The sequence below is a fragment of the Anas acuta genome, chromosome 26, assembly GCF_963932015.1.
Source record: "Anas acuta chromosome 26, bAnaAcu1.1, whole genome shotgun sequence".
NCBI classification, from domain to species: domain Eukaryota; kingdom Metazoa; phylum Chordata; class Aves; order Anseriformes; family Anatidae; genus Anas; species Anas acuta.
In genome coordinates this window covers 1470600-1497500 of record NC_089004.1, presented here as the reverse complement: position 1 = coordinate 1497500, position 26901 = coordinate 1470600, and the positions used below count along the sequence as shown (strand labels likewise).

Below are 26901 nucleotides of genomic sequence, written 5' to 3'. Positions count from 1 at the left end.
CCACAGTGTGCACGCTGACCTCCCTCTGTTCCTCGCAGTCCGTGTGGTGCTGTCAGAGGGGCTTTCCTGGCCCCAGCTGCCTGTCCCCATGTGCCACCCACAGCCCCTCTGGCCTGACCTACCACAAAAGACAATCAGCAGGGAAGACTTTTAATTAGGTGCAGGCTCAACCTGATGCTCGTGCCAACAGAGCTGGTCATGAAGCCATGCAGGGAGCCTCAATACCCTGGAGCTGCAGGTGGCTCAGGCTCTTCTCCAGCCTCTGGAGGCAGGAAAACCCTTTCCAGAGCGGCTGCAAATGAGACCGATCATCCAGCCTGTGCCATGAGACATCAGCTGCAGCCCAGGCAGTCCCCCCGTCCCCATCCCTGGCTGTTCCCTGTGTTTTGGAGCTGGCAGCTGGATGTGACGGCCAAGAGATGGTCCCTGAGTGGTCCCTGCAAGAACTGCAGATGCGATGAGGAGGCAGTGGAGACCGGAGTGCAGCAAGGGAGGGAGGCTGATGAATAATCCCTGTAATTTGGGAATGGGGCAGGTCCCTGTAGCTAGGCTGTGGGAGCAGAGGCAGCCCGGTCCTCAGTCTCTTGTCCCAGGGTCAGCAGCTGATGCTGAGACTTGTTTTTTTCCTGGGTGGCCAGAGGTGCTGGGTGTCTCACAGGCTTTGCTCATGCTGATGCTACGGGCTCTTGTCCCACCCCAGCAGATGCTTGGGAGGCCCAGGGAGGAAGAGGAGGGAGGCAGCCAAGGGAACGGTGGGCAAAAAAGCCAGCAGGTTCCCTGGAGGGAAGGGCCAGGTTTTGGGAGGCAGCCAGGCAGCCTGCCAGTGGGCCAGGGTGGTCAGCACCGATTAATGGCCCTGTTCTCTCTTTTGAACATTTAGCTTGCAAACGCAAAGAGCAAGAGCAGCAGAAAGACAGGAGCCTGCAGCCCAAGAAGCAGCGGCTGGTCTTCACGGACCTCCAGCGCCGCACCCTGATTGCCATCTTCAAGGAGAACAAGCGCCCGTCCAAGGAGATGCAGATGACCATCTCGCAGCAGCTGGGCTTGGAGCTCAACACTGTCAGCAACTTCTTCATGAATGCCCGCCGGCGGTGTATGAACCGCTGGCAGGAGGAGCCAGGCACCAACCCCGGAGTCCCCTCTTCTTCTACAAGCACTTTCTCCAAAGCATGATGTCCCCCAGCCCTCCCTGGACATCCCTTCCCGGACATCCTCCTCATGACAAAGCCAACCCAGCCTCACACGCATGCCCCGAGCCGAGCGGGGTGGGTGCTTTTGGGTGCTGCAGGTCCCTAGGCCTCCCGCCCCCTCAGCTGGGTGTCACCCGTGGACATGAGCCTGGTGCCACGTCCTGCTGCCACCTCCTCCCAGCTCGAGGAGTGGGGACAGGACTTGCAGCCGGGCCAGCTCCTTCCCATAGGGTCTTGGAGGAAACCCCCGTGGAGCGAGGGATGAGGGGGCGAGGTGCTGCCCTGGGAGACCTCACAGACCTCATCTTTACCCAGCTGTCAGGGTCCGGTTTTTGGGGAGCGGGGCACCCCATCCCCTCCTGTTCCCCCCCACAACTTCCACCTCCAACACAACCACCTGTAGGGTGGAAGGGTAAAGGCGGAGGGGATGCAAGAGGTGGAGTCATGGGGCCAGGTTCTTGCACAACCCTGTTTTGCCAGGGCCAAAACCCTCGTTGTTTAAGGCAGGGGACGGGCAGGGAAAATGCTCCCTGCATGCCTGGAGGTGACCCCAAATCTCTGGTTGCTGAAGCTTTTTGCTCCCCTAAGTGCAGCAGGCTTTCCCAAAGCAGCCAGACCCCCTTTGCCATTGAACCCTGGGCTCGCCTCTCCCTCAAAGCTTTTGGAAACCCACCCAGGGGCATCCCACAGCCCCGCTCTCCTCCACAGGTACCTTCCTCCACTCCCCTTCCCGGAAACCCCCAGGAGCACCCACCCCACGACCCCCCAGCCCCCCCATGCACATGAGCACCCCGACCCCATCCCTGGGTCCCCCTGAGCGACTCCGTGGGCCCGAGCATCCCCAGCGCCACGGCCAGCGGGCACCGCGGCCGCACCGCCTCGCGCCCATGCAGGTCAAGAAGCACATTTTAGCTACAGAAATCGGGTATTTAAAAATACTAATTGTTTGAGAGGAGACAGGAGGAGAGATTTGGAGCAAAGGATCGCATCTTTCACGGCAACCAGCTTGGGGCCAGGCTGGCTCCAGCATTTGCCACGTGATTTCTGGTTCACTTTTGGGTTGAGGAATGAACTCAGACAAAGCAGTTTTGTTGGCTTTGTGTCTCGCCCTGTCCTCCCCTCCACACACTGTTGCCCCCTCTCTGCATCCTGTCTTCATCTCTGTTACCAAAGAAGTTGCAAAACCAAAAACCCAACAACAAAATCCCTCCTGGGAGGCAGCGTCGGAGCACGGAGAAGGAAAATCCCACGGACCTGGTTGCAAAATCCTGTGTGTAAGAAGGGGAAAACTCCCCAGCGAGCTCGAAAGGGAAAAAGCAAACCCCAACAGAATAACAACAGAAACCACAACCAAGCAAGCTCAACGCAAAGACCGTCAACTTTACAAAAAGACAAGATTTTTTTTTTTTTTTGTGCCAATTAACAACCTGCCTTAAACGCGCAATTCTGGAGCAATGGTACTAGCTTCAAAACGGTCGTTCCCTCCGAGCTCTCGATGGTGACTTGTGCCATATGAAAAGCAATCACGAGGCCAAACCGTTGCAATCGGCCGTCGCCCCAGCCCTGCGGGCTCCGTGGTGTCCCCAGGGGGACGGAGGGGCCACGGGGATGGGGAAGGGCTGGGAGAGGCTTGGGGATGGAGGGGAAGGCCAGGTCCCCCCCCTCCCGCCCCCGTCACTTGGGGAAAAAGAAAAATCCTCCAAAACCAACCAAAAAAATAATGGAATTCACTATTGAATTTATGCGGGTAAAATAGTACCATCTGTGTTCTAGCGCTATGGTTTCTTCAATTTACTTTACTTTGAGAGCGATCTGTTGTGTAATAGGAAGGCACCTTGTTGAAAAGAAGGAAAAAAGGAGAAAAAAAAAAAGTGTCATGTACACATACACAAAAAAAAAAAAAAAAAAAAAAAAAAAAAGCACCCCAAAAAATGAGGAAAGAAAGGACGAAAGAATGAAAGAGAGAAAGAAAAAAAACCTGCAAGAGAAGCCCCGGCCCACTGTGCTCACCGGTGGGGTTAGGGGACGACTTTTGGACAGTTTTACCAAAGAGCTGATGGGGCAGGTGGGAGGGAAGGGGAAGGGGTCTGGAGCGGGCATGGCCCCACAAACGGCCCCGAACCATTGCCAGAGGGAGAGGCTGGGTGAGAGGGAGGGTGATGGAGAGGAGGAAGGGCCAGGAAGGGGCAGGTGCCAACCAGAACCAAAAAGGAACAGCAAAGCGAATCCCACCCCCAGCACCCCGCTCCCTGCCACTGGTGTTCCCCTAACATTGTTTCTTCTTGTCTTGTCGTGACGTGGTGACGATGGGGGTGGCTTCCTGAACCCCATCAGGTAGTATTCAAGGGCTGAAAAGCCAGGAAGGGGGCCTTGGTTTGGGAAGTGAAAAACATGCAGAAAAAAAAAAAAAAGAAAAAAAGAAAAAAAAAACATACACACACACACACACACAAAAAAAAAGTAAACGCCACAGGCCCTCAAGGATGCAAAGACATTTCTAGTGAGAACCCGAGAATAAAGGCTACCTCACTTGAGTTTTCAATTTTTGTGATTTGAAAATCACGTCTGATACCAAAGATTTTGTTGCCTTGTCTGGTCTGTGCTGGCAGCGCCGCTTTCCCTGCGCCCGTGCCCCATGAGTCCCCAGAGAGCGAGAGAAGGCGAGCGAGCGTCCCCGGGATGGCAGCGTGGTCGATGAGTGCCTTTTTCTTGTACCAAAGGTGTGTGGCCATTTCTTTGCTCCTCCGCTTTTGTCCTGAAGACTCACTGTTACCTCAGCTCTCCGAACGGATGGATTCTGGCAACTCTTGTAGTCTTTGGGTGTTGGGATGGAGAAAACAAAACAAACGAAAAAATCAAATTCTTGTCCTAATGGAAGAGGAAGCATCGCCCTTCCCTCTCGCTGGGCTGTATCCCCAGCGTGTTCCCCCCGCCCCCGATGTCCCCGTTTCCTCCAACCTGCCCTGATCCCCAGGGTCCCCCCTCCAGCTCCTGTCCCCAATCTGGCCGTGCCCCACCAGCACTGACCTGGTGGCTCTGTCCCTTCTTATGGGGACAGGGCTCGCTCACTTCTGGGACCGTGAAGTTGTGGCTTCCACCGCAGGAGGTTTCTTCTCCACTCAGCTCAGACTCGAGCCTTGGTTTCCCTTTTTGGTAGCCCAGGGAAGGTTCCTGGCATTTCTTACCACTGGCGTTATCCAAGCCTCTCTTTTAGTGAGCAGTTTGGAGCCTGAAGTGTTTCAGCAGGAAATGTTTCCAGGTTCCTGCAGAAGCAGTTTGGGCTTGTTGGGCGAGGTGGGTGCAGCTCTGCTTTAGAAAAAGGCAACGGGAGGACCCTCAGGAGAAGATGCTCTTCTAGAGGAATCCCCAGATAACTAGCTTAGGGAAACCTTGGGTTGAATCGTACCTACTTGGTTCTTTTACCTACTTAGTTTCTTTTTTTTTTTTTTCCTTCTTTTTGGGTAAAGATTTCCAGCCGCAATGGGCAATGGGAGCAGATTGGTGGCCTCACCATCCAGACGGGCTCCATGCAATGCAGCTTGCAGGAAATCACTCCTTTCGAATTGGACCAAACTTGGCCAAAATCGTGACCCTGGCCGGGACCCCCGCAGGGGCACCACAAGCCGGCCCCAGCCCCTGCATGCCCCTGAGATCAGGTCAGAGCATCCCCGCCTCGCCTTCCCTGTCCCCTTCCCCTCCGCACTATTGCCTTGGCCAGATCCTGCCCGACCCCGCTTCTACCTAACACCCACTTGGCTTGTGATACCAAAGACGTTCTCTATGCAGGAGAAAGCCTTCTTTACCACCCAGCACAGACCTTACAAGCCTTTGACAATGTTCTCTGAAATACCTCAAAATATTTAATGTATAGTTTATGTGATAAAAAAAAAAAAATTACTTAGCTAGTTTTTGGAATTTGTGACTTGAAGCTTTATACTGTTAAATTATAATTTTGCAGAAGACGGCATGTTCTTATTTCTTTGATGCGTTCAATGGGAGACATATTGAATGTTAAGGAAATGAAAGCTGGATAGTTTCACGATGAAAAAAAGAGAGAGAGAAAGAGAGAGAGAAAGAGAGAGAGAAAGATTAAAAAAGGACCCTTGGAGTTTACAGATTTCGTATTTAAACAAGTCCTTTTAAAAAAAAAAAGAAAAAAAAGAAAAACTAATAATGATGATGATACCTTTGCGTTCAGATGTGTTACTTTTCTCTGAGTCATGTCGTACAAGAGTATTTATTATATGTGTTCTGTGTTCAAATGTAATTTAAAGAAGACAAAAAAAAGACAAAAAAAAAGACAAGATGAGAATTTGATTTATGCATGAAAAAATATACTCTTTCTTGAAGTAATGTAATAATTATTCGGGGAGGGGTGGTCGGGTGGGAGCGGGAGGGGACAAACTGCTTTTTTTGTCCATGATTTTGGGTTGATTAGGACTTCTCTGCATGGATCATTTTTTTTTTTTTTTCCAAATCACGCAATCATGGGAGAGTCGTCCTTTATCCCCTTGTTGGTTTGCTCGCCTCGTTTCTTCCTTTTCCGTTCTCTGCCCATCACGTTGCCCCAGCGGAGGGGCTCTGGGGAGCACGGGGGGACGCAGCCCTGTGCGTACCCCAGTCTGGGTACAGGTGCCTGGGACACGGGACCCCACTGTGCACCCACCTGTCCACCCATGCCAAACCAACCTGCCAGGTCCCGTTCCTCTTGGGTTTGGGGCTTTTTTTTGTGCTTTATCCAGATCTGTGTGTCAAACCCCAAGTGTCTTCGTGCAGAAGAGAGACAGAGACAATCAGCCACCTCCACCTGATTTTGTGACGCCCCAGGCTCTTCGTGTGTTCTGAGACAAGGGAAATGGTCCCGGCGCCCCAACACTCCCTGTGCTGGGACCCTCTGGGCACTGGAAGCTTTTCCTGCTGAGGATGACGAGGTGCTGGATCGGGCTGCCCAGAGAAGCTGTGGATGCTCCGTCCCTGGAGGTGTTCAAGGGATGGGGCTTTGAGCAGCCTGGGCTGGTGAAGGATGTCCCTGCACATGGCAGGGGTGGGACTGGGTGATCTTCAAGGGTCCCTTCCATGCCAAACCATGCTGTGCTTCTATGATCGCCCCAAGCTGCTGTCCCTCGGAGTGGCTTTGAAGACCTGCCTCTGTCCTTGCCCTCCATGGGAAGAGGCACTGGAGGTGGTGCTGCATCAATGTCAACCTGCCCCAGAGAGGGACTGGAGTGACCTGTTTCCAATGGATTTCTACCCAAGGATGAATTTGGGTCGGTGGCATCATCCAGCTCACAGCATCTGCCCCTGTGAGGCCCTCCCATGTCACCTGGCCTGGCCCCAGCCCTTCACAGAGACACCTTCTCCATCTGAAGGGGTACAAAGAAGAAGATTCTGGCCAGAAGACGTGATCCTGGAAGACCCCATCTCACCAGCAGGTCTCAGAGGACATTGGGAGGGTCCCCTGCCTGCCCTGGGGAGCTGTCCCCAAATGTCCACAGAGTCCTCCTGAACGGGCTGCATCCCCTGCTCCTCTGCTTCCTTAAAGATGGGAGGAGAGTAGGAACGAGGAGTCATGTCTTTGGGGGACAGGAAGGTGATGGGGCCAGGAGGAAGCAATGTTAACTACTTGTTTCCACTTTCCCAACACGACAACAGCATTTACTTGGAAATGCCGATTCTTCAGTCTCCTTCTGCCTCTTCACCTCTCCATCCTTCACCTCTGTCACCAGATGCAGCTCCAAAGTTCAGCCCACTGAGAGGAGCAAGATCCCAGCTTCTTTGGGCCCCACCAACGTGGCCCCCAAAGGCATAGTAGGGTTTTTATCTGCACTTAAAGCAGTGTCCCTGCAGCCTTTGCCTTCTTTGTGGCCGGCACTAAGCAAAATGCTCAGTACCAGGCGGAGAGGGGACAGACAGGACTCACTGACTAAAGATTTGGGCTTTAGGAGGAGACGTGGTTTCTTCCAGCAGCACCATCCATCTACTAAACATCCCTTCTCCTGTCCTCTGGGGAGCTCTGCATCCCCTTGAGCCCCAGCTCTTCCTGCAAGACCTCTCCCAGGGAGAGAAGCTTTGGTGTTTGGCAGCCAAGACCTTGCTTCCACCCACAAGAAGCTCTCGCCAAGCCTGGCGTAACCCACAGCCACAAGTCCTCGGCCCCTGCAGAGACCGGCGTGTTTCCACCTCCAGTTACGAACTGAGTGGCTTGGGAAACCCGGAGGAGCTGAGCACTGAGAGTTGTCCTTGTCCTTCAGCCCACCAGGACCCCCTGGACCAAAGCTCTGCCCCACATGGGATCCGGCCTTGCCTGCTGCCCACACCTACCAAAAATGCCTTGAGGAGCAACTTGCCACGATACCAAAGATTTTTTTTTTCCCTGCAGGTAATGACAATCCAAATTCTGTCCTAAAGACAATTCTCTGGACCAGGGTTGCCCCAAAAGGCATTTTTGTGCTGTGGGGAACAGGAGCAGAACCGAGGCCCCATGGGGCACCTCAGAGGACAACGAGAACAGCTCCTGCCCGGTGGGGACCGTCGGGGAGCAAAGCCTGGGGCTCCGGCTGCTGATGGAGGGCGAGGAAGAGGAGGGAGCCCAGGACCTCTTGCCCCACTGAGCCCCATGGTTCAGTCCGGCATCGTGCCCTATTCCATTTGTGGAAGTTTTCAGGGATTGGGGTCATTTCATTACTTGTGAAGCCTCAGGCTGGTTTTCCCCTTTGGTCTTCACTGTTGGCTTTTGCATGTGCCAAAAACAAATAAATAAATCACTAAATTCCCAGCAGTGCAGCAAGGTCTCCAGGCTCACTGGAAGGAGCACAGGGCTCGTGGGGCCTCAAAGCTAGGCTTTAGGCGTAGATATTCCATTATAACACAGCCAGAGCTGAGCTTTCCCAGCTCTAACGATGCCTCTGATGATGGGACACCAGCACAGAGTGGGCCAGGAGCGCGCACTTCTCCATGCCAAGCCTGTGAGCATTGGGGTGAGGGCCTTTTTTGCAGCGCCTCTTCCTGAACAGAGCTGAAACCCATGGGCACATCCAGCCCTGGGGCTGATCGGGAGGGCGATGGGGACAGCGTGCAGCCAAGAGCAGCCGAGCCGCGCTGCCCAATTCCCAGGTGCAAACCCTGGGTGTGCGCTGGGGTCTGCTTTTGGAGGCTACACCAAAGCAGCCCAGGACCGGGGGAACATCAGCACCGTGCGTCCCTGGTGTGAAATTGGCTCCTTTTCCCTTGTCTCAGAGGACACCTGCAGCAAAAGAGGCGCTGGAGCTGGGGCTGGGGCTGGACATACGGATGCTTCAGTTCCTTTTGCGTATTTCTTTGTTCATGGTTTTTAAAGAGAGGAAATTAAAAATGTAAAGAAAAACAAACCTTTTTTTTTTTTTTTTCTTTTTTTTCTTCTTTCCACCTCTTAAATTTCTAAAGGAAAACAAGAAGTCAAGCTGAATTAATCCTGGCCAGGAAGAACCCACAGTGCCGGGCTTGCCAGTCCAGCCACCTTGAGAAAGCATTGCTCATTTTTCTGCATAGCAATAGGCAACACTCACCCCATCCCGTGTGGTCTGGGGGCTGCATCCCTGAGTTTTTAAATGACTTTTTCCTTCTAACTAAATTGGATTTCATTTTTATTTTTTGCTGCTGCTTCATTGTTAATCTCATGGGATAGGTTTTACTCTACAGCAAAATGCAATTGTTACTCCTCTGTGTCTTGCAATTATATTTGTTTAAGCTATTTACAAATGCTAAAAAAGAAAAAAAAAAAAAAAGACAAAAAAAAGTCTTATGTGTCAGGCACTTTATCCAAACTGTGCTGTGTGCTCTGGAGTTTGTTCCTTGTTCTTTGCAATGACTTATGCAGGGGAAATTACCAGGAAACTTTACTCCAGCCTGTCAACAGGTTTTAAAAGAGAAAAAAAATCTCTATTTGTTCATCCTCTACTCGTCATGACTGTGTTGTATTTCTGCAGCTTTCTGTTTCTTCAATAAATTATTTTCTAGTCATTCACCCTGGTGTGCGTGTCCCGCACTGGCACAAGGGTCCTGGTCATGCTGCCGAGGCTGCACCCATAGCCCCCAGGACGATTTGCTGGAGCACTTACATGTGTCCACACTCAGAGATGGGCAGGGAGTGAATCCTTTTTGCTTTCAGCAATTTGCACATGGGGGAATTTTTCATCCTGCCTGGGGAGGGAAACCTGTGTTCCTTTTCTACATTCTTTTGTTGCTTTTCCTTGCACTTGTGCAGTGAAGCACATGGGTCGGTTCCCTTCTGACTGCTCCATGCTCCGCAGAGGAGAGGGATCGATGTCGGCGAGGAACACAGAGCTTGGCGCAGGAGAACCCAGCCCAGCCCCATATCAGGCAGCCCAACTGCCCTCCATGAGCATCTGGGTGCAGATTTGGGGAGCATCCCCAACCAACTGGGAGAAGTTGCTCCCTGGGATTTCCCAGCACATACCTGCAGGGGCAAGAGCTTTCCCACAGAAAGCCTCAGATCCATTTATTTCTCTCTTGGCACGACCCAGCACCCTCCTGGCCAGAGCCCAAAGGAAACACTTTAATTCTCATAAATTCAGTGCAGATGAGACCAAAGCACTTGTTAAACAAACACATCAAGTCGTGTGCTGGAAGCAGGTCCAAAACCCTAAGGCTGATATTTTTTGATATTTACTTGATTATCTCTTCCTACCATGCATTGTGCCATGGCACAAGCATTGGTGAGTGCCAGAGAGCTGCCTGCACACACCAAGGGGCACCTGCAGCCCCTTCGCAGCTTTCTTCCTAGGAAATTTGCTGGTAGCACAGCAGAGAGTTATAGGAGAGGAGAGGAAAGCCAGAGTCCTTTTAATTAAAAAATAAGAATAAAAAACAAGGTGATCCAGTCACCAGTCAGTTGTTCACACACTTCCCCAGCAGCCGCTGCTGTCCCTGAGTGGTGGCGCTTCAGGACATGCACGCAGGTGCCTGCTCTGCAGCATCCCTTGGGCTGTGCATGGTCCCTGGCCACACCAGCTCTGCTGGGAGCTTCGGAGGTTTTGCAGCAAACATTGTCGGGCCACAGCTGTCCCCAGGATGGGGACATCGGTCCTGGGGAGCAGGATGTGGCAGGGATGGGACGGGACATGGCACGAAGGGCACAGCACTGCTGTGGGCTGAGGCACTGCTGTGTGCATCTCATACGGAGATTGCAAAGATGTGGAGGGGTAAGGAAAGGACACCTGCAAGGTCCACCAGCTGATGACTACTTTTCACAGTTTTCCTGGCTCCGGTGAAGCCACGGAGTTGGTGCAGGAGATGGAGCTGCTGGTGGGACAAACCCCAGGGTCCTGCAGCAGACCACAGGGGCTGCCCATGCAACAAACTCATCCAACTTGGATTAAAAAGCCCCCAGGAGAAGGAAGCCCCCCTGCCCCAGCAGGACATGGCCAGGTTGGCTATGGCGAGGGGCCATGGCAGGAGGGTGAAGGTGGGGCTGTTCCTTGGGGATGGAGACCCCCGGTGGCACGGGTGCCCTTGGTGCGCAGGCTGTCCCCGCGGGTGATGAGGCCGGCGTAGCCCTCCTGGTGGGAGAAGGCGTAGCTGGAGCGGCGGCGGAAAGAGCCACGGTGGACATGGGCACGCAGCTCCACCGAGGGCTCCGGCTCACGCCTGGCCTTTGAGCAGATCTTCTGCAAGGAGAAAGGGGACATCAGGGCTGTGGGCACCTCCTGGCCAAGCTCTCGCCCTGAAGGTGGGTACAAAGCAGAGACGCCCTCCATCGAGATGGGGTTTGGCTCCCAGCTCCACCATGGCCCAGGCCTCTTGGGGGGGGTCTGTAGGGTGGGGATCTTCTTGAGCGTCTCTGAAGCTCACAGAGCTCTGGAGCACAATCCCCTCTGTACCACCAGGAAGGGATGATACATGGATGGAGATGGACCCAAGGCTATAGGGGGCAGCAGTGGGACATGAACCAGACCTGGTGCCTCCTAACCTGGGAGTTCTGGAGGCCAATTCCTGCCTGCAGGCAGAAGCAGACCTTCTCCAGAAGCTGGAGCAGCCTGCCCACAGCCTCCTCATCATGAACTGACTCAGGGAGAGGGCCATGGAACCGGACTTGAACACCAGTGTCCTGAGAGCAGGGTGTCCACCAGCTGTGGTGCCATCAAGCAGAGGTGCCATGGCCCTGGTGGCTTCCCTAGGGATCCTCACCCTCCCCAGCACCAGCAACCTCCTTGCCAGCCCCAGACTCGTGCTGGTCGGAGGCACATCCTCCTCCCCAGAGCCCTCACCTGCTGGATGCTGCGTCTGCCTGTGATGGCGTGGTACGAGCGGACGGTGAGCGAGGGAACGGTGTTCACCACCAGGGACAGCAGGACCACGAGCAGGACGTAGGGATCTGTCAGGGCATTCTGGCTGGCATCTGTGGGCAATGGTCAAGCAGTGGAGGTGGAGAGGAGAGAGAGAACAATGGGGAAGGAACAGGCCCCCACCCACAAAAGTGCTGAGGGGTCTAAAGAGAAGATGGCTCCTAAACTAGAATCAGAAATCAACACAGCAAGATCAAGAGCCAGCAAGTTTGTCCCCTGGGACCATACAGCAGGAAGATCAGGTCAAGGGATGTGATCTAGGCAAGAGAAGCCATGATCTACAGCGTGGGGAGCAGCCGCTAGCACAGGGTCCAGACTGGGTTCCCCTGGCTCCAGGAGGGAACGGTGTGCAGGGATGCTTGGAGTATCCCACCTGGGAAGCGGAAGATGGCAGGGGCTATCCTGAAGGCATTGATGCTCTGCGTCAAGTAGGAGAAGAGGCAGAAGAGCAGCAGGCTGGCTGTGACCATCAGGAAGGACAATGCTGTCCAGTGCTTGGTGTCCAGGATGATCTGCAGGGGCAACAGCAGAGCGCACAGTGCCTCATGGAGGCTGGGGGAACCCCCTTTCATTTGGACACTTGTCTCTAATTCCTCCCCAGTCTCCTGGGGGATTGTCCCCCAGCCACACCGGGCAGTGTTGGAACGTGCCTAGGGTCCATCTGTCTCACAACCCATGTGCCATTTGGTTTGGTGGCCTTCAATCCCACGTCCTTACCAGCAGCCTCCAGTGCCACCACACTCCACCCATTCCCAACTCAGGCACCAGAGATCAGCACAGAGAAGGGCAGACCGGTGCTCACCTCCACGAGGACTGACAGCAAAGCCGAGGTGGCCACTGTGACCGAAAAGGACTCGTAGTCACCCACGACTTTGCTGCCAACACAGTCCTTGAAGGCCCAGAGTGCGATATAGAAGCTGGCAAGTGAGGTGCTGACACCATGCAGGAGCGTCACGGCAAAGATGCGGTAGTTGAAGAGCTCATCTTGCTGCCCGATGGCATAGAGCTCAGGGAACTCCAGGCTCTTCTTGGCACTCACGTCCTGCTGGGACAAGGAGGGTGCTAAGCATCACCCTTCCCGCCAGGATTGGGCCACCCCACCCGTGACAGCCTTTGGGAGATTTGCAGCGCATCCTCCACCTGCTTGTCCCAGAGGGGTGGGGAACTGGAATCCAGCCTACTGCTGGGCTGATTTGCTGGGCTGAGGATGCAGCCTCCAGGTACAGGGGCTGGTTGCAGCCCAGGGAACCCATACCTGCTCCAGAATGCCCACAGAAAGCACAGGGTGGGCAGTGTAGAAGACGTTGTAGAGCGCAAGGAACCAGCCCTCATACAGAGGCTAGAAGGGAGAATAAAGTGTCTGTGAGTTCAGTGCTGCTATGGAAAGACTCAGAAAGGATGCCCAGGCACTGTGGAAGGTGTAAGTCTCACATCCAAACCCCAGGGAAAGCCCTATGGACTTGTTCTGAACTCTGCATCAGCCCTGGGTTGTCCTCAGTGCTCTGCAGGTCCGTGGGAGTGTGCTGCAGGGTCAGGGGGCTGAAGCCACACCATGGTGGTCAAGTCATGCTGATGACCTTTGTCCCTAAGTAAAAACTTCCATTTTGGGGGAAAACAGATTAAGGCAATTGGCGTCTTTCCCTACATCTGTGTAACGTTGAGCAGTTGCTCACAAGAGCTGCCACTGCCTCCAAGGACACCATGAATCTCCTCAGGGTGCTTTTCCCAATCAAACCATCCCAAACACAATTAACCGGCTACCCCAAAAATCCAGGGAAAAAAGAGACCAGGGTGGTGACGGGGACATGTGCCCATTGGGTGGTACCAGGCGTGAAACCTGCACCGGGTCCCCAGCAGGTGAATTGTGGACATCCACAGAATGGATGTGTCCCTGCCGATATGCTCCCAGCACACCAGCAGCAGCCCTCACCTGAGCCGTGAATCCGCTGTGGAAAGCGAACCAGACCTGGGCCATGAGACCGGCAAAAGTCTTGTAGAAGAAGTAGCGGAGGAACTTGCAGATGCGGAGATAAGCCCAGCGGCCGTGGACGAGCAGGAGGCGCTGCAGGTAGGAGAACTGTGCCAGGGCGTAGTCGCTGCACTGCACGGCTTGCATGCCCTCCAGCCCGCTGATGCCCACCCCAATGTCAGCAGCTGCGGAGGACGTGGGAGGTTTTTGGGGAGCCCTTTGCGATGTTTGGACAGAGGGGGAATCCAGAAGGGACAGGCAAAGGGGAAAAGCCCTCCTGCGTGTTCCACAGCTGCAGGAGCGATGCCAGGCAAAGCTGGGCAAGTAGCAGCCCTATATCAGGGGCTGCTGGAGGGGCAGGGAGTTCTTTGCCAGTTGCCCAGGCTGGGGCTTGAAGAAACTTCAAGCCATCTCCACTGCCAAAGCAAGCGGGGCCCTGCTTCTGCCCCAGGCTGGTCCTGGCCTCGTGCCTTTTGCTCCTTCCCCCCCCCCCCCCCCCCCCCAGCACAGCCACATTGGGGACTGGGACACCCCACCCCCATCAGAGGGCCATGCTGGCCAAAACCCGGTTCTACCACAGCCCCCCGCCTCACTTTTGATCATGTTGACATCGTTGGCCCCATCCCCGATGGCCAGCGTGGTGACCTTCTTGTGCTTCTTCACCAGCTGCACGATGAGGGCCTTCTGCTTGGGGGTGACCCTGCAGCAGATCACAGCCTGGCAGCTGGTGGCCAGGTCCACGAAGGCCTTCTCCACCAGGCTGCCCTGCTCCTGCGGGTCTGTGGCCCCATGGCAAGGCAGCCACTGCCACAGCCGCCCCTCCTTCTTCATCAGCACCTCTCCCGTGTGAAGGATTTTGTCCTTAGGAGAGAGCACACGTGGTTGGGGCCTCCAACCATGGCCAGCACAGAGGGATGGAGCCCAAGGGCTCTCCCACAAGCAGGGATGGGTGGTGCTGGTCTTGGCTCCTGCACATTCACACAAGTTTTGGGCAGATACAAATGCACTTCTGCGTCCCCTCAGTTGTAGGGGCACAAACATGGGCAAGGAAGGAGGATAACATTCAGAGCTGACTTTTTCCAAAGACCACCAGAGATGTCACAGTGTGAGGGTCCCCAGTGTCTCAGTGATGCTCTTGAAGCTCAGAAAAACAACCCATTTTCTCCGAGTTTGTCTTGCATTAGGTACTATGACCATGAGACCCGTTTGTCCCAGTAATGACCAGCAGAGCAAGATATCACCCACCAGCAGACCAGCTGGACATGTGTGGCTGAAACCCCCCAACACCAAGCAATTGGTGTGAGGTCATCTCCTCCTCCATCACCCATTTCCCAGCCCAGAACAGGGTTCCTGTGGCTTTTCCCACCCACCCTGTGCAGGAGAGGTGTCCCCTCCTCCAAGTGCTGGTGCCACCAAATGTTTTGATAGCCCTGGGGCAGAAACAACCATCTGCCAGCAAGGACAGGAGCAGGGGTGCCTCCCAAGTGCCACCTTACCAGGAAGTCCCCACTGATGATGAGAGCTCTCTTTTTGTGGCATGAAGTCCCTGGGTGCTGCTGGGAGAGGCGGCCACTACCGGGGGCTTTCCTGCTGCTGCTGCGGCTGTTTCTCACCCTGTGAGCCTCGAGGATCTCGCTGTGTAGGAAGGGACATTGGGCACACTGAGTGGCTTTGGCCAAAGAGTACGGTTGGCCTTTGCCATCTCAAAGCCAGCTCCAGAGAGAATGGGCTGGTACCCAGTGGTGGGAACAGGGGGGATGGAGATGGGGCTCCCTGATATCAGAAACCAGCCCTGGCCCATGTATTTTGGAGGCAAGAGAACCAGGCTAAGCACTTTCTGGCCAAATCTTGCCAAGAAGAGAGCTAGAGGGGCATAAACAGATGGGGAGAACCGAGAAGGCATTAGCAGATAGTGATGGCCATGGCCATCCGGGCAGGGATGGAGGAGAGCGAGTGTGTTCAGCATGGACAACCCTCGTGCCCCCACCAACCTGATGTCCTGAGCTAGAAGGTCATGAAGACTCACCTTACTTCCTTCTCCTCCAGGATCTCCATGTCATCTGTGAGCAGCTTGCACGCATAGCCGATGTTCATTGCTGTCTCTGCAACATGGGCATCAGTGGCCTGTTGTGCCCCCTGTCCCAGCCCCCACCCTGGGGTCCCTCAGCCCTGGGTGGGCAGCAGATGCTGGGGGCTCTGCTCCAGCTCTATGCCAACATGCAGATGGCTTCCCCTGCCTCAGTTTCCCCTGGGTGACATGATCTAGGACATGCTGTTGTATATTAAAGGCAACAGCAGGGCCTAGTTGTTGCCTCCTCCCAGGGTCTCATCCACTCTCCGGCCCTGGCTTGAGGAGAAGCTGAAATGTGTTGGCTGCCTCCACTGACCTTGTTTGTCTCCCGTCAGCACCCACACTTTAATGTTGCCCAGTTTCAGCAGCTGGATGGTCTCAGGAACTCCATCTTGCAACTTGTCCTCAATGGCTGTGACCCCAAGCAGCTGGAAGGAAGGTTGAAGGGGGTGTCATGACGCGGGGTAGGGTGCCAGGGCAAGATACAGAGGTGGGAATTACCCCTGGATCCAACCAGGGGTCCTGTGTCCCTGCACACTCCTTCCCATGGGTGGACATGACCCAGCAGGTTTCCATCTGGGTGTCTACTGGCATGTCACAAAGTCGTCCTGGGGGTATCTCTACCTGCCCTCCTACCCAGGGTGTGGGTGTTGGGCTGAACACCCCATCACCCCAAATAGCTGAACTCCACCCTCCTGCCCTTCATGGGCTGTGGGGACCAGTGCAGGTGCTTCTTCCTAATCCCCAACTTCATCCCACCTCCAGGTTCTGCTCCATCTCTTCGTACAGGCTGTCCAGCTGCCACACGCGGTCCTGCAACAGGATGCTGGCCTCCTGGTGCCTCCGGCTCCACTCGCAGTACTCAGCCTCACTCACCACCTTGCTGGCCAGGCATAAAGTCCTCAGGGTCTCCTCTGCAAAGCGCTACAGGGGACGAGACATCGTGGTTCCCTTGCCTTGACCAGGACGACTCAGTGTCCCCATGGTCAGAGCTGGAGACCCACCAGGGATTGAGGGTCTTCTCTGGGCACTGGCTGTCCCCCCACCCACTGTCATCCCCAGTGATGCAACCAGCCCGTGCAGAACCCCAAGGGTGGATTTGATGCCCTCTTAGCCCCTGTCCCACATGCAGGTGGAGCTCCTAGAGCAGAAGGGAGCAAGGAAGAGCCAGCTTCTGAAGCCAGAGTGGGAGGAGAGCAGCAGGAGACCCCGGGGCACCCAACCCAAAGCCAGCAGCGGGGACCAGCCCATCCCACCCCTGGCTGGTGAGGGACTCACATCCAGCGCCCTCTCGGTGAAGGTCTCACTGGGCCCTCGGCTGTGCAGTCGCTCCAGGATCACGGTGTCAGCCCCCTTGGTGTAGAGCCGGATTGTGCCCTGGGGGTCTCGCACTGGGAGGAGGGGAAGGACAAGGAGCTGCCACCCCATCTGGGGATTGCCATCCCCACATAGGGCCCTGGGGACACAGGCCAACCTGGCTGTGCTGCAGGAGGCACCACAGGTGACACTGGTGGTTTGGTACCCACAGTCACAGGAAGCACAGGAATTTCTCCAGATCTACATCACCATGAGGCAGAACCAGGCCTCGAGGGCTGTCACTTCCTTACACACCTCCTCTGGGCCCTGCTTTGCTTGCTCTCTCAGCTGCTCATACCCTTCTCTATTGCCTTCATCAAGACATCAGGGCAAGCAAAACCACAGAGATGACTGGGGTTCCTGTGCCAGCTGTTATCAATTGCAGCCACCCTGGTGCCACCCCCTGTAGGGTTGAGAAAGGAGGGGACCCTCTGTAGGCAGGGAAGGTCCCCCTGAGACACCCCAACCCGCTCACCCAGGACAGACATCCTCTTGCGATCACTGTTGAAGTCCAGCATGGCCAGCACTTCGTAGGTCCTCTTCACTCCCAGCTCGCTGATGGTGATGGTGTCTTGTGTTCGGGATAGGAAGACATATCCCAAGTCCCTGGCTGCCAGCACCAGTGCTTCTTCATCCGGTGAAGCCGCCTGATAAACCAGCTGGTCTGTGGAAGAGGAGCAAGGCTTGGGCAAGGAGAATCCCATCCAAGAGTCTCATACACACCTGAAACACCTCGTTCTTGCCCAGCACCAACACTATCTATGGAAAGCCTGAAGTCCAAGCCACCAAGCTAAGAAATCTCAGCCCCCTTGTCTCTTTTCTTCTGCTCCTTGGGTGGTAAAAGTGTCCAGACAGGGATGGATTATCCTCCCTGTGCTTCTGCTCCAACTATGTGGTTTTAAAACAACCCCAAAATGCCCACGTCTGGGCCAGAGGCTGATGCTAAGACTGCCCCAAAGCATCCCCAGGCTCTCAGGGCACCTTCTCCTCACCACAGCAGAGCTTTGCCATGTGGTGGAAAAGCCACCGCAGCCCCCCTGTGCCCTGCAGGGGAGCTGGACCCCACACAGAGCTGACAGCGCAGCCGACCCACCGCCTCTCTCCTCCACCATGACGGTGTGGCAGAGGGCCAGCAACCGCAGGAACTCCCTCAGCACAGGGTCACTGTCTCGCCGAGCAGCTTCCAGTAGTGCCACATCGTTGGAGTCTGACATCTTCTCCCCACGGTGGCTCCAGGTCAGCCCTGACCCCTGCAAGAGACACGGGCAGCTGAGACACCAAGAATGGGGCCACCCTGTAAGGCTCTGCCGTGGAGGTGTTGCTAGGGTGAAATACAGCAACCCTGTGCTGGCACGGTCTGATCCAAGTCAGAAACCTTGCTTTCTGCTGCCGACACTAAGGGGGTGAGTATTAAAAGGCTAGAAAAATCAGATCGGCAGCGTTCTATAACCCTGTTCCCTTGTCCTTTACCAGCAGCTGAGGAGCAGCAAACCCGCCAGCCCAAGGAAGCACATCCCTCCATCTCACAGGATGGTACCACAGTTGTCAGAAAGCCGTGCTCCACAGCAAAAGGCATCTCCTGCTGCTGCCATAACCAGTAACTGCTACGGCTTTGGCCCCAGTGATGAGCAGCGTTTGGCCCTGAGTTACGCAGGAGAGGGGAATTACGTACCGATGGCTGTTTGTTCTCACGGCCCGTGCCCAAACCTGCCAAAATAAAAATAATTCAGTTACTAGAGAGCTGGCAGGGAACATGACTAGCAAGGGCTTCAAGCAGTTATTTCTACAATGAACTGCTTCTTTTGCTGGCCAAAAACACTGGCAAGAAAGGAAAGATTTTCAGCACCTGCTTGGTGTCTGTCCATTGTGAGCCACGCTCCATTAGGACATCCACATTTGACTTATTTGGCTCTTGGACAGTTCAGACTGTTCAAACTATATGTTTTTCCTGTTAAAAATGCAGGCCTGGCTTTCATCCACATTTCCCAGGAGACTGGAAGGATTATGGCAATGCTGCTATCAGAGGTGCAACATGATGCATCAGACGGAGAAAAACTGTTTTTATGCCTGCTTAAAAACTTTGCTAGATTTTTTTTCCCTTCTCTTTGCTTTTGTCACTATCCATTTGTCTCAAGTGGTTGTTAAGTATCTCAGGAAAAAGGAGCTCCATACTAAAGCTCTAGCCCTCACTGCTTTCACTAATTAAGCACCGTGACAGCCCCCAAAAGGCAGCCAAGAACTCAAATAAATGGAGCAATAAGTGAAGGAAGGACTTGGCAGTTCTTAGGATTCTAAGGGAAAAGAAAAAAAAAAAAAAAAGGAAAAAGATCATTACATGCATTCGCCATAAAGAAACAATATAAAAGGAAGGATGACTTCTCTACCTCCACCACAGGTCACCCAAGAGTCTCACAGTACCCAGACTTGGAAACAGTGTCTTCAGCCCACACACCAGACCACCAAGATCCACCCACATGCCCAAGCTTCCTAGGAAGCCAGGAGGAGAGGAAAGAACCAAAGCAGCCTAAATTCAAGGTCTACCTCACTCAGGAGTCCCCACAAACCTGCTACCAATAAAAGTTACCGTAGACAGTCCCATTAATGCAGCATTTCTTGAAGCTCATAATATTTTGTGTCAAGGTGCCAGTCTTGTCTGAGAAGATGTATTCAATCTGGCCAAGCTGGTCATTGAGGCTGGTGCTTCTGGCCTTTGCTGGAATGTCCTTGACAGCATAATACATTTCCAAGTCCCAGTTGATAAAGAAGCTGTTCACCAGATAGATGAATTCAAACCTATGGAGTGAGAATGGAAGAAAGCTTACACCAGGGAAGGAGAATGCATTACTCACAGCCCAGGGGGACTTGGGGATCTGCCTTGGGGAGAAAGGGCAGAGAGGAACTGCCTGCCTGGGTCCTGCTGCTCTGAGCTGGGGATAAGCAAGTTTTTGTTGGTGGCCAGGTTTCCAGAAGGCACACCACACCAGACAGGGAGCCCACTGGGTCCCAGGCAGCTGGATTCCTCTGGAAATCTGGTCCTTGATGTCAAAATTCATAGATGTGGAGATTTGGTGAAGGGTCTAAAAGTTTGTCAAGGGCTTTTCCCTGCACAAGTTGTGATTAGAGCCTGCTTGTAATGCCTGTGCCCTTCTCTTCCCCACCCTGCTGCTGCTCCATGGGGAAACACCTCCTTTATCAGTCTGTCCTCTTCAGTCTGGCCCCAGTTTCCAACATCAGTACATCACGTCTTTACGTCTCTTTTCTGGCTTTCCTCTGAGGAGACCTCAAAGCATGTTATCAATGTTTTTATTCCACCCATACCCTCTTACAGCCAATGGAACACAGGGAAACGACTTGCTCAGATGGACCTTGCATGCATCCCCATTTTGTGGCTAAAATCCAAGGTGCCAGACGAGGGCCAAGGGCAGGGAGAAGGGTGCTGAATGCTGATTGTTTGCAATCTCTGTCGTTCTTACGTTATATACATGGACATGGGTATGATGATGCTCAGGAGGATTGCGAAGCCCCAGAAGCTGAAGAAGGCCTGCTTGGCAGGAGCAGTGTGTTTGTAGAGAGCAGAGAGGTAGGTGTGCTTCTCCTGGAACGTCTTGGCCCAGAACCCGGAGGCAATGGCAAGGCACAATGACATGGCCAACAGCACCAGGAAGATCTGAGATGGGAAACCAGGATGAGAGCACCACATCACACAGAGCCCACCAGCCTTTTCTATGGGCCCTTCTAGTCTGTCTGTCTCATCTAACTGTGTGTTCACGCTGCACTTACTATGATCACCAGCCGGTCCATCATGCGGTCCAGCTTGGTTTTCTTCCGCTTGATCTTTCCACAGTTCCTCATAATTTTGGAATCAAATCCTGTGCGAGAAACATTTTAGAAGTAAAAACAAGTCCACAGTCCCCAGAAGGTCGCCTTGCAGCTAAGAGATGCTGCTTTCCTCCCCGGCTCTAAAGGATTCAGAGGACCACGTCCCTTAATCAGTGGTTAATGAAGCCACGTCTGCACACTCAAAGTGCTGCTTATACCAGTGCTCATCCCTCCTCTCTGCCTGGAGTTATCCGTGGCCAAGCTCTCAGCTGTCTGAGCTGTCTGTGCTGTCTGTGCAGGAGGCAATAAAGTGAAGTGGAGCCAGGACGTGATGCAGGTGAAATATAACCTGGAACAGGGGGATGTTTGGAACCACCACGTCACCTGCCTACCAGTGAGACCAACACCAGGAAATCATGGGAGAAACTTTTGGTGGTCTGTTTACTGCAGCAAGTCCTGGTGGTCTGTTTACTTTGCATCAGCAGAGAACGGGACCTCCTGACACTGAAAGCACTTGGGCAGCTTAAAATCCCTGGGGCCCTGGATGTTTCTTGCCCCCTCCTCCCCCCAGCCTGGACACTCACCTGCGTAGATGACTAAGCCGTAGCAAAAGTCGGTGTTGCGAAGCTTGCAGCCTCGTAGCAAGATCCTTTCACTGTCAAGCGAGTACGTCTCACCCCGCCACTGCAGCGTGCCGGTGAAGCTGTGCATGCGGCTGTTGGGCTCCTCACAGGTCACCCTCCCTTGATCAGAGGATACGATGCAGGTGTTGGCTTTGGGGGAAACATGGGGTCCTTCCTCTCCTTCCCGTGCCTGTCCCCTCCAGAGATAGAGGGGAAATTGAGATTCCTCTAGTGTGGTTGTTGTATGGGTGACTCAGGTTAAGGCTGGCTGAGCTGGAGTGCCCACCTTCAGTGCTAGGAGGGTGCTCAGCCCAGGGACCACAGGGGGCTAGAAAATTGGACACAATCCCCTTCATTCCCAGAGCCCCCAACATCATCCTATGGAGCACCAAAGGGAAAAAATCCAGGGTCTGAACTCAAGTTTGGGAACTAAGTGCTCAATTCTGGTAGGGAAAACAGAAGCCAAGGTAGGGGGAAAGGCGCACAACCCCGTTGCAGAACCACGCTGCTGGGCAATGGCCTCCATGCAAGGGCCTGCAGCTAGAGCCAGCCTCCAGCCTTGTGGCAGGGACACATGCAGCCTCCTGGTGGAGTGGTGGCACTTGGTGCCCCAGGGGACAGCGTGAGGCCAACAGGAGCACGGAGACCTCCCGAGGCCACACGGGTGTGATCCCAGGGGGACAGACACATCCTGGCCTGTGTAGGGGGCTCACCGTCAAAGGCGGCCACGCTGCCCTCGCTCGTCAGCTCCCGGTGGGTGACTGGAAGGGCCTGCCTGAACTTCAGGTTCGTTTCCCTGCAAACGAGAACCAGGGAGGGAAAACTGAAACAACCCTGCAGGGTGACAGAGCTGTTAATTCTGCTGTCAGACCCATGGGACAGAGGCTGCCATTAATTACCGGGCGATTACATGAGTGACAGTAGTGCTTGGCGATGGAGAGCGAGATAGGGACCTATCATGGCAGGCATCAAGCACTCATGCAGGGAGAAAGGCCTGGCCCCGAGACCCTGTCATTAAATCACCCTGCAGACAGGCAGGGTGGATGGGCAGGCAGTGTCCCCATGCAGCCGAGGGGAACTGGGGGATGATGAAACAGACCCAAGGTCACGAGCTGCTTCATGCAGGACTCGGGGTTTTCCCCAGCTCTGGACAGGCCCCAGACTGTTGCCTCAGAAATTTCTTGGCCCTTCATTTCTGAAATGTGGGGCCCAAGATTAGGGGTTTAATTGCATTTCTGCAGTGTCTATAGGTTTAGCTTTTGGAGGAGCCCCCCAGTGCCTTGATTTCTGCTGGACTTGGGCCTTCCCAGTATGCCCCCCCCCAGGTGCTGGTGGTCCCCAAGGCTGGAGGCTTCAGCTGGGACATCTCCTCCCACCCTCCTCACCCATCGATGTCGGTGGTCTCCACGTAGCACAGGCTGCTGGGCTCAGAGCTGCACAGCAAGAGCATGTCGGCCTTGGAGAGCAAAGGGAAAAGAGCACCCAGCTGAGCCTCTCCTTGACGATACTCTGCCCAAGCACACTGCTGGCCCCAGGGCATCACTCACCGGGACGAAGCTTTCCTTGCGCAGGCGGACGATGTCCCCAACGCAGATGTCACACCATTTCTGCCAGCGGAAGCTGAAGGAGAATTTAGGGGAAAATATGGACATTGCAGACCCAGAGGCTGTGCTTTACCTTCATGGGGCAGTGGGAACATGGATCATAGCAAGGCAAATACTGTTTCTGCCCTCTGGACCAGCCTGTCTGCCCCAGCTTCTTGCATGAACTGGGGCTGCAAACTGTTTGTTCCTCTGCCATCGTGGTGGCTTCCTATTTGTGTGACCAAAGCACAGATGAGCACTGAGAGTGGCATGGGACCCATTTGTCCATATCCCATGTACCTACTGGAGGCATTGACACTCAGCCCTGGCACCTGGTGGGAAGTGCTGGTCCTTCCCTGGACCAGTTCTTTTGCTAGATCAGAGTTTAGCAGAAATGCAGCAATGGGTTAGCTGTGAAGACCTGGAGGAAATTCTGTGGCTGGAAAACTCTCCTCCCAGCTTATCACAGCAAACCAACGCTTCTTAGACCTGTTGTCTGTGAAGGGGTATGATCATCCCTACAGGGAAACACCTGGACCTGCAACAGGTTCTGGGGAGTGGTGCTAGTTTGCAGAGTCAGGCATGGTCCCATCAAAACCCTTCATAACTGCTACATCCAAGGGTGCTCAGCACCATGATGATCCATTGTTCCACGCATATTTACTGCAAGATGGTAAAGAAAACACAGGTAAAGCTCCCCAAAGCCCCTCACCTCTTCCCAGACAGGATTTCACATGGTCTGTTGTTGATGTTTCTGTCACTTTGGTGACGGCCCTGCACAAAGGCAAGCAAAACAAGAAGCCAAAAGAAAGGTATAGGCCACGTCAGACTTTCTTGTTCTATGAAAACAACCCTCTTAAATGTCATAATCTCTGGGTTCCTCAGTCCTGGGACAAAATCTGCTTTTTGAAGCAATTTGAAGGTGTATTCTGATAAGTAAAGAGGCAGAAATCCCCCAAGATATTTCTGGGGACCAAATCGGGAATATAGCCATTGGTTGGGATATTAAAGATTACAGGATAAAAGAGGTGGGACTCCAAGTCTTAAAGGAAAGTAACTGTCTGGTCACATCCTTTCAAAGGGAACAAAGCACTTTGGACATGGTAGAGTTGATGGTACCTCAAATGATGGCATCTCCCAAACTTTCCAGTTCACCCCAGAGCAAAGGGATCCTTCCTGCTGACCTGCTCCCCAGTAACTGTGCCCAACACTCCCAGCCTCCCTCCAGCCCATACTCACAATGTCATCGATCAGGTCTCGTAGGGCTCGGATGGTGAGAAGACAGCTCAGGGGGAACAGCAGGGTGTACCAGGGTAGCGTGGAGATCTCAGGAATGGTCTGTGGAAGAAGAACGGTACCTCACTGCAAAACTTTCATCCCTCCTTAGGACACTTTAGGTCTCAACTCTCCTCCCTAGGCAGTGCCCAAGGATGGCTGGAACCTAAAATGAATCAAATTAGCATCTCTGTCTACACAGAACTGCTTTGTTAAATTTCTACCTCTTTTTATATGGATCACTGAGCGAGGAGAGTAGGAGTTTTGTTTAGGCATTGTCTATGTGATCTTATTTTATATCCAAACCCAACCAGTTTAAAATAACCCAAAATAGCCAAATAATGAACATTTTCAGCCCCTCAGAATTCCCAAAAGGCAATGAGCACCACTGAAAAACAGTATGTTTGACACCATTTTATACTGTCAGTGCAAAAGAAGAACTGACTTCAGCTCTAGTGAAGCAAACCAGACGTACCAAAATTGTGTGAACTAACTGCAGAAAATAATCTTAAATAATGAGACTACTGTCATTGTGAAAAGCTCTCAAAGCACCATGTAACTTCTCGAACGATATTCCTTCAACATCTGATTCATCTCCATGCACCAACAGGACTTTCGTCTACTGGCTTTTGCTGTGAACCGTGCTTCCTTAATCCCTTACCTGCTCTGCAGTCATACCTCAAATGCCTGGAGGGTATATGAGTTTGTCCTGGTCTCAGCAACTGATCTTGTGAGACACAGATCTTCCTTTTGCTCCTCACACAGAAGAATTGTTTCTCATAATGAATGAGATGGCTCAGTGGATATAGTTGCATATTTTAGGGCTGCATCTAACCAAATAGAAAGCCCAGGAGAAGTAACAGGCTGAGATCCCACAGTGGTCCTCTAGAAAGGTTGGAGACGGGAACCCAAGTACCCTGTCAGGCAGCCCCCTACTCTGAACACCAGCCAACCCTCCTTAGCTGGACAGCCTCTCACACAGGAGCTTTTACCTTGGTGTTCATCTCACCTGTAAGAGGATGACAAAGACAAAGTAGACGTTGGCCATTCGGTGGAACTGCTCATAAAGGTTCAGCGGCAGGAAGGTCAGGATGTTGTACTTGGCTGTCTTAATGGCATTGCCCTTTCAATAAAAAAAAAAAAAAAAAAAAGTTATATGACTTAAAACTGAAACAAAATATTGTGCCTCTGATCATCTGTAACTTATCTAGCTGATCCCCAACAAAATGCTTGTTATTTAGCTCTGAAAAAAAAAAAAAAAAAAAAAAAAAAAAAACAAACATGTTTTTGTTCAATCCAAACTTTTTTCATAAATCTTTCTTTTGATTTGATCATCAGACTAAAAATTGACTTTCATACAGTTCTGCTCCTTGTCTCAGAGCTCCAGAGGGCATTTAGGGCAAAGGGCAAAGAGCTGCCCTTCCTCTTCATTGTGGATTATGTTTGTGACTCTCCATCCTACTGGGGATCGCTATGGCACCTCTGTCAGGTCATCCCCTGACCACCACCAGCTCAGGGCATCAGGAGCTGGTAGAGAAATGGCCCAGGACTGGCACAATCGGACTCACCGCATACTTCTTCTTGGTCAGGCAGAAGGCAAATTTCTTCTTGAACTGCCTGTGGTAGCTTCTGTTGTTGGCCCTCACTTCCCAGGTGAAAGCTGGAAAAACAAGCGGTCATCAGCCAGGCCCTGGCCACCAACCCCTGGCCTCCAGGGACAGGAGGACCTGTTTTGGTGTCACTGGGCTCCTGGTGACATACTTCTGCTGAGATGGGCTTTCCATAATGCAGTGACACCTTGGGAGCAGACAAGTGTAGGTGGGACAGAGCTGGGTCTTGGGGACAGCTGGGTTTATGGAGTGGACAGAAGTTTCCAGAGGTGTAGGACTGCTGCCCACGCTTCCCCTTGGAGCCTCAGGGTAAGCATTTGTGCTCAGGTTTTGGTTTAACAGTGAATAATCAGGGCAGGTGAATGACTCCTCCAGGCACAATTCTTGCTATTATTAAAGCTGTTTGTTCCCCTCCCAGTTCCATTTTTTGTTATGTGCAGATAGCACCAAGCACAGGACACCACAGCCATGTTCCCCAGCTCCTGCACCCCAACTGATGGCCTATCCTCCCAGACCATTTCCCCTGGACATTTTCCCCACCTCACATCCCCTGTCCTATACTCAACCACCTTTAAATAAAGAAAAACCCCAAGCCACACTCATTGCACGCTGACCTGGCAGCTTCTTTTTCTCGTGCAGGCAGCCTGAGGCTGGGTCACGGTCATCCATGCTGGCACTTCTAGGAACAAACTGGACCTAGGAACAAGCACAAAAATATTTGCAATGCTGAGCAACAACAACATGGGCCCACCTGAAGGCTCTAAAGCTGGGGGCTTCGCCCCTCCAGGGCAGGACACCACACAGAAGGGATATTTCTTCTGAGCACAGCAGGATGACTTCCCTGAAGCTGCAAACTAACAGAGATCTTTTTACTACTCCAGAGAGTTAAAATTACACCCTCAATATTGACATGAGGTCCTCAGTGGCCACTTGAATGCCACAGAAGGGGGGTGTCAGGCTGAATATTTGTGATGAGAAAACTTCCTTCTCTCTTTGAAACCTGATTTCCTTTTCCTTGCCTTTTGCAGGACCAGCAACAGCTAAGATCCGACGTGGTGTGGA

At 53.3% G+C, this 26901-nt stretch overlaps 2 protein-coding genes across 3 annotated transcripts in view; one reads left to right on the top strand and one right to left on the bottom strand.

Annotated features, from left to right (window-relative positions):
* The window catches only part of ONECUT3 (one cut homeobox 3), a 29483-nt gene extending 20492 nt beyond the window's left edge, over positions 1-8991 (top strand). Inside the window, exons 2-3 of one of the 2 annotated variants that reach the window (XR_011090030.1) lie at positions 881-3910; positions 4658-8991. Coding sequence is in view for 1 of the 2 variants with exons in the window: in XM_068661515.1 (XP_068517616.1) it covers positions 881-1173 (293 nt within the window). In the remaining variant the exon portion in view is untranslated. Of the gene's footprint in view, positions 1-880 lie in introns of both variants that reach the window. The other variant, XM_068661515.1, reaches the window with a different exon arrangement.
* On the bottom strand, positions 8991-26531 carry ATP8B3 (ATPase phospholipid transporting 8B3). Its single transcript, XM_068661514.1, has 27 exons — positions 26454-26531; positions 25798-25889; positions 25239-25352; positions 24194-24292; positions 23667-23728; positions 22919-22991; positions 22757-22827; positions 22085-22167; positions 21333-21491; positions 20710-20798; positions 20403-20596; positions 19514-19722; positions 18602-18636; positions 18023-18179; positions 17405-17593; positions 16852-16964; positions 16333-16497; positions 15890-16001; positions 15529-15604; positions 14999-15137; positions 14096-14363; positions 13464-13687; positions 12789-12872; positions 12336-12575; positions 11907-12045; positions 11456-11586; positions 8991-10855 (listed from the first exon to the last, which is right to left on the bottom strand). The coding sequence occupies exons 1-27, from the start codon at positions 26506-26508 to the stop codon at positions 10622-10624; spliced, it is 3606 nt and encodes a 1201-aa protein (XP_068517615.1). The 5' UTR covers positions 26509-26531; the 3' UTR covers positions 8991-10621.
* Positions 26532-26901: the final 370 nt, after the last annotated feature.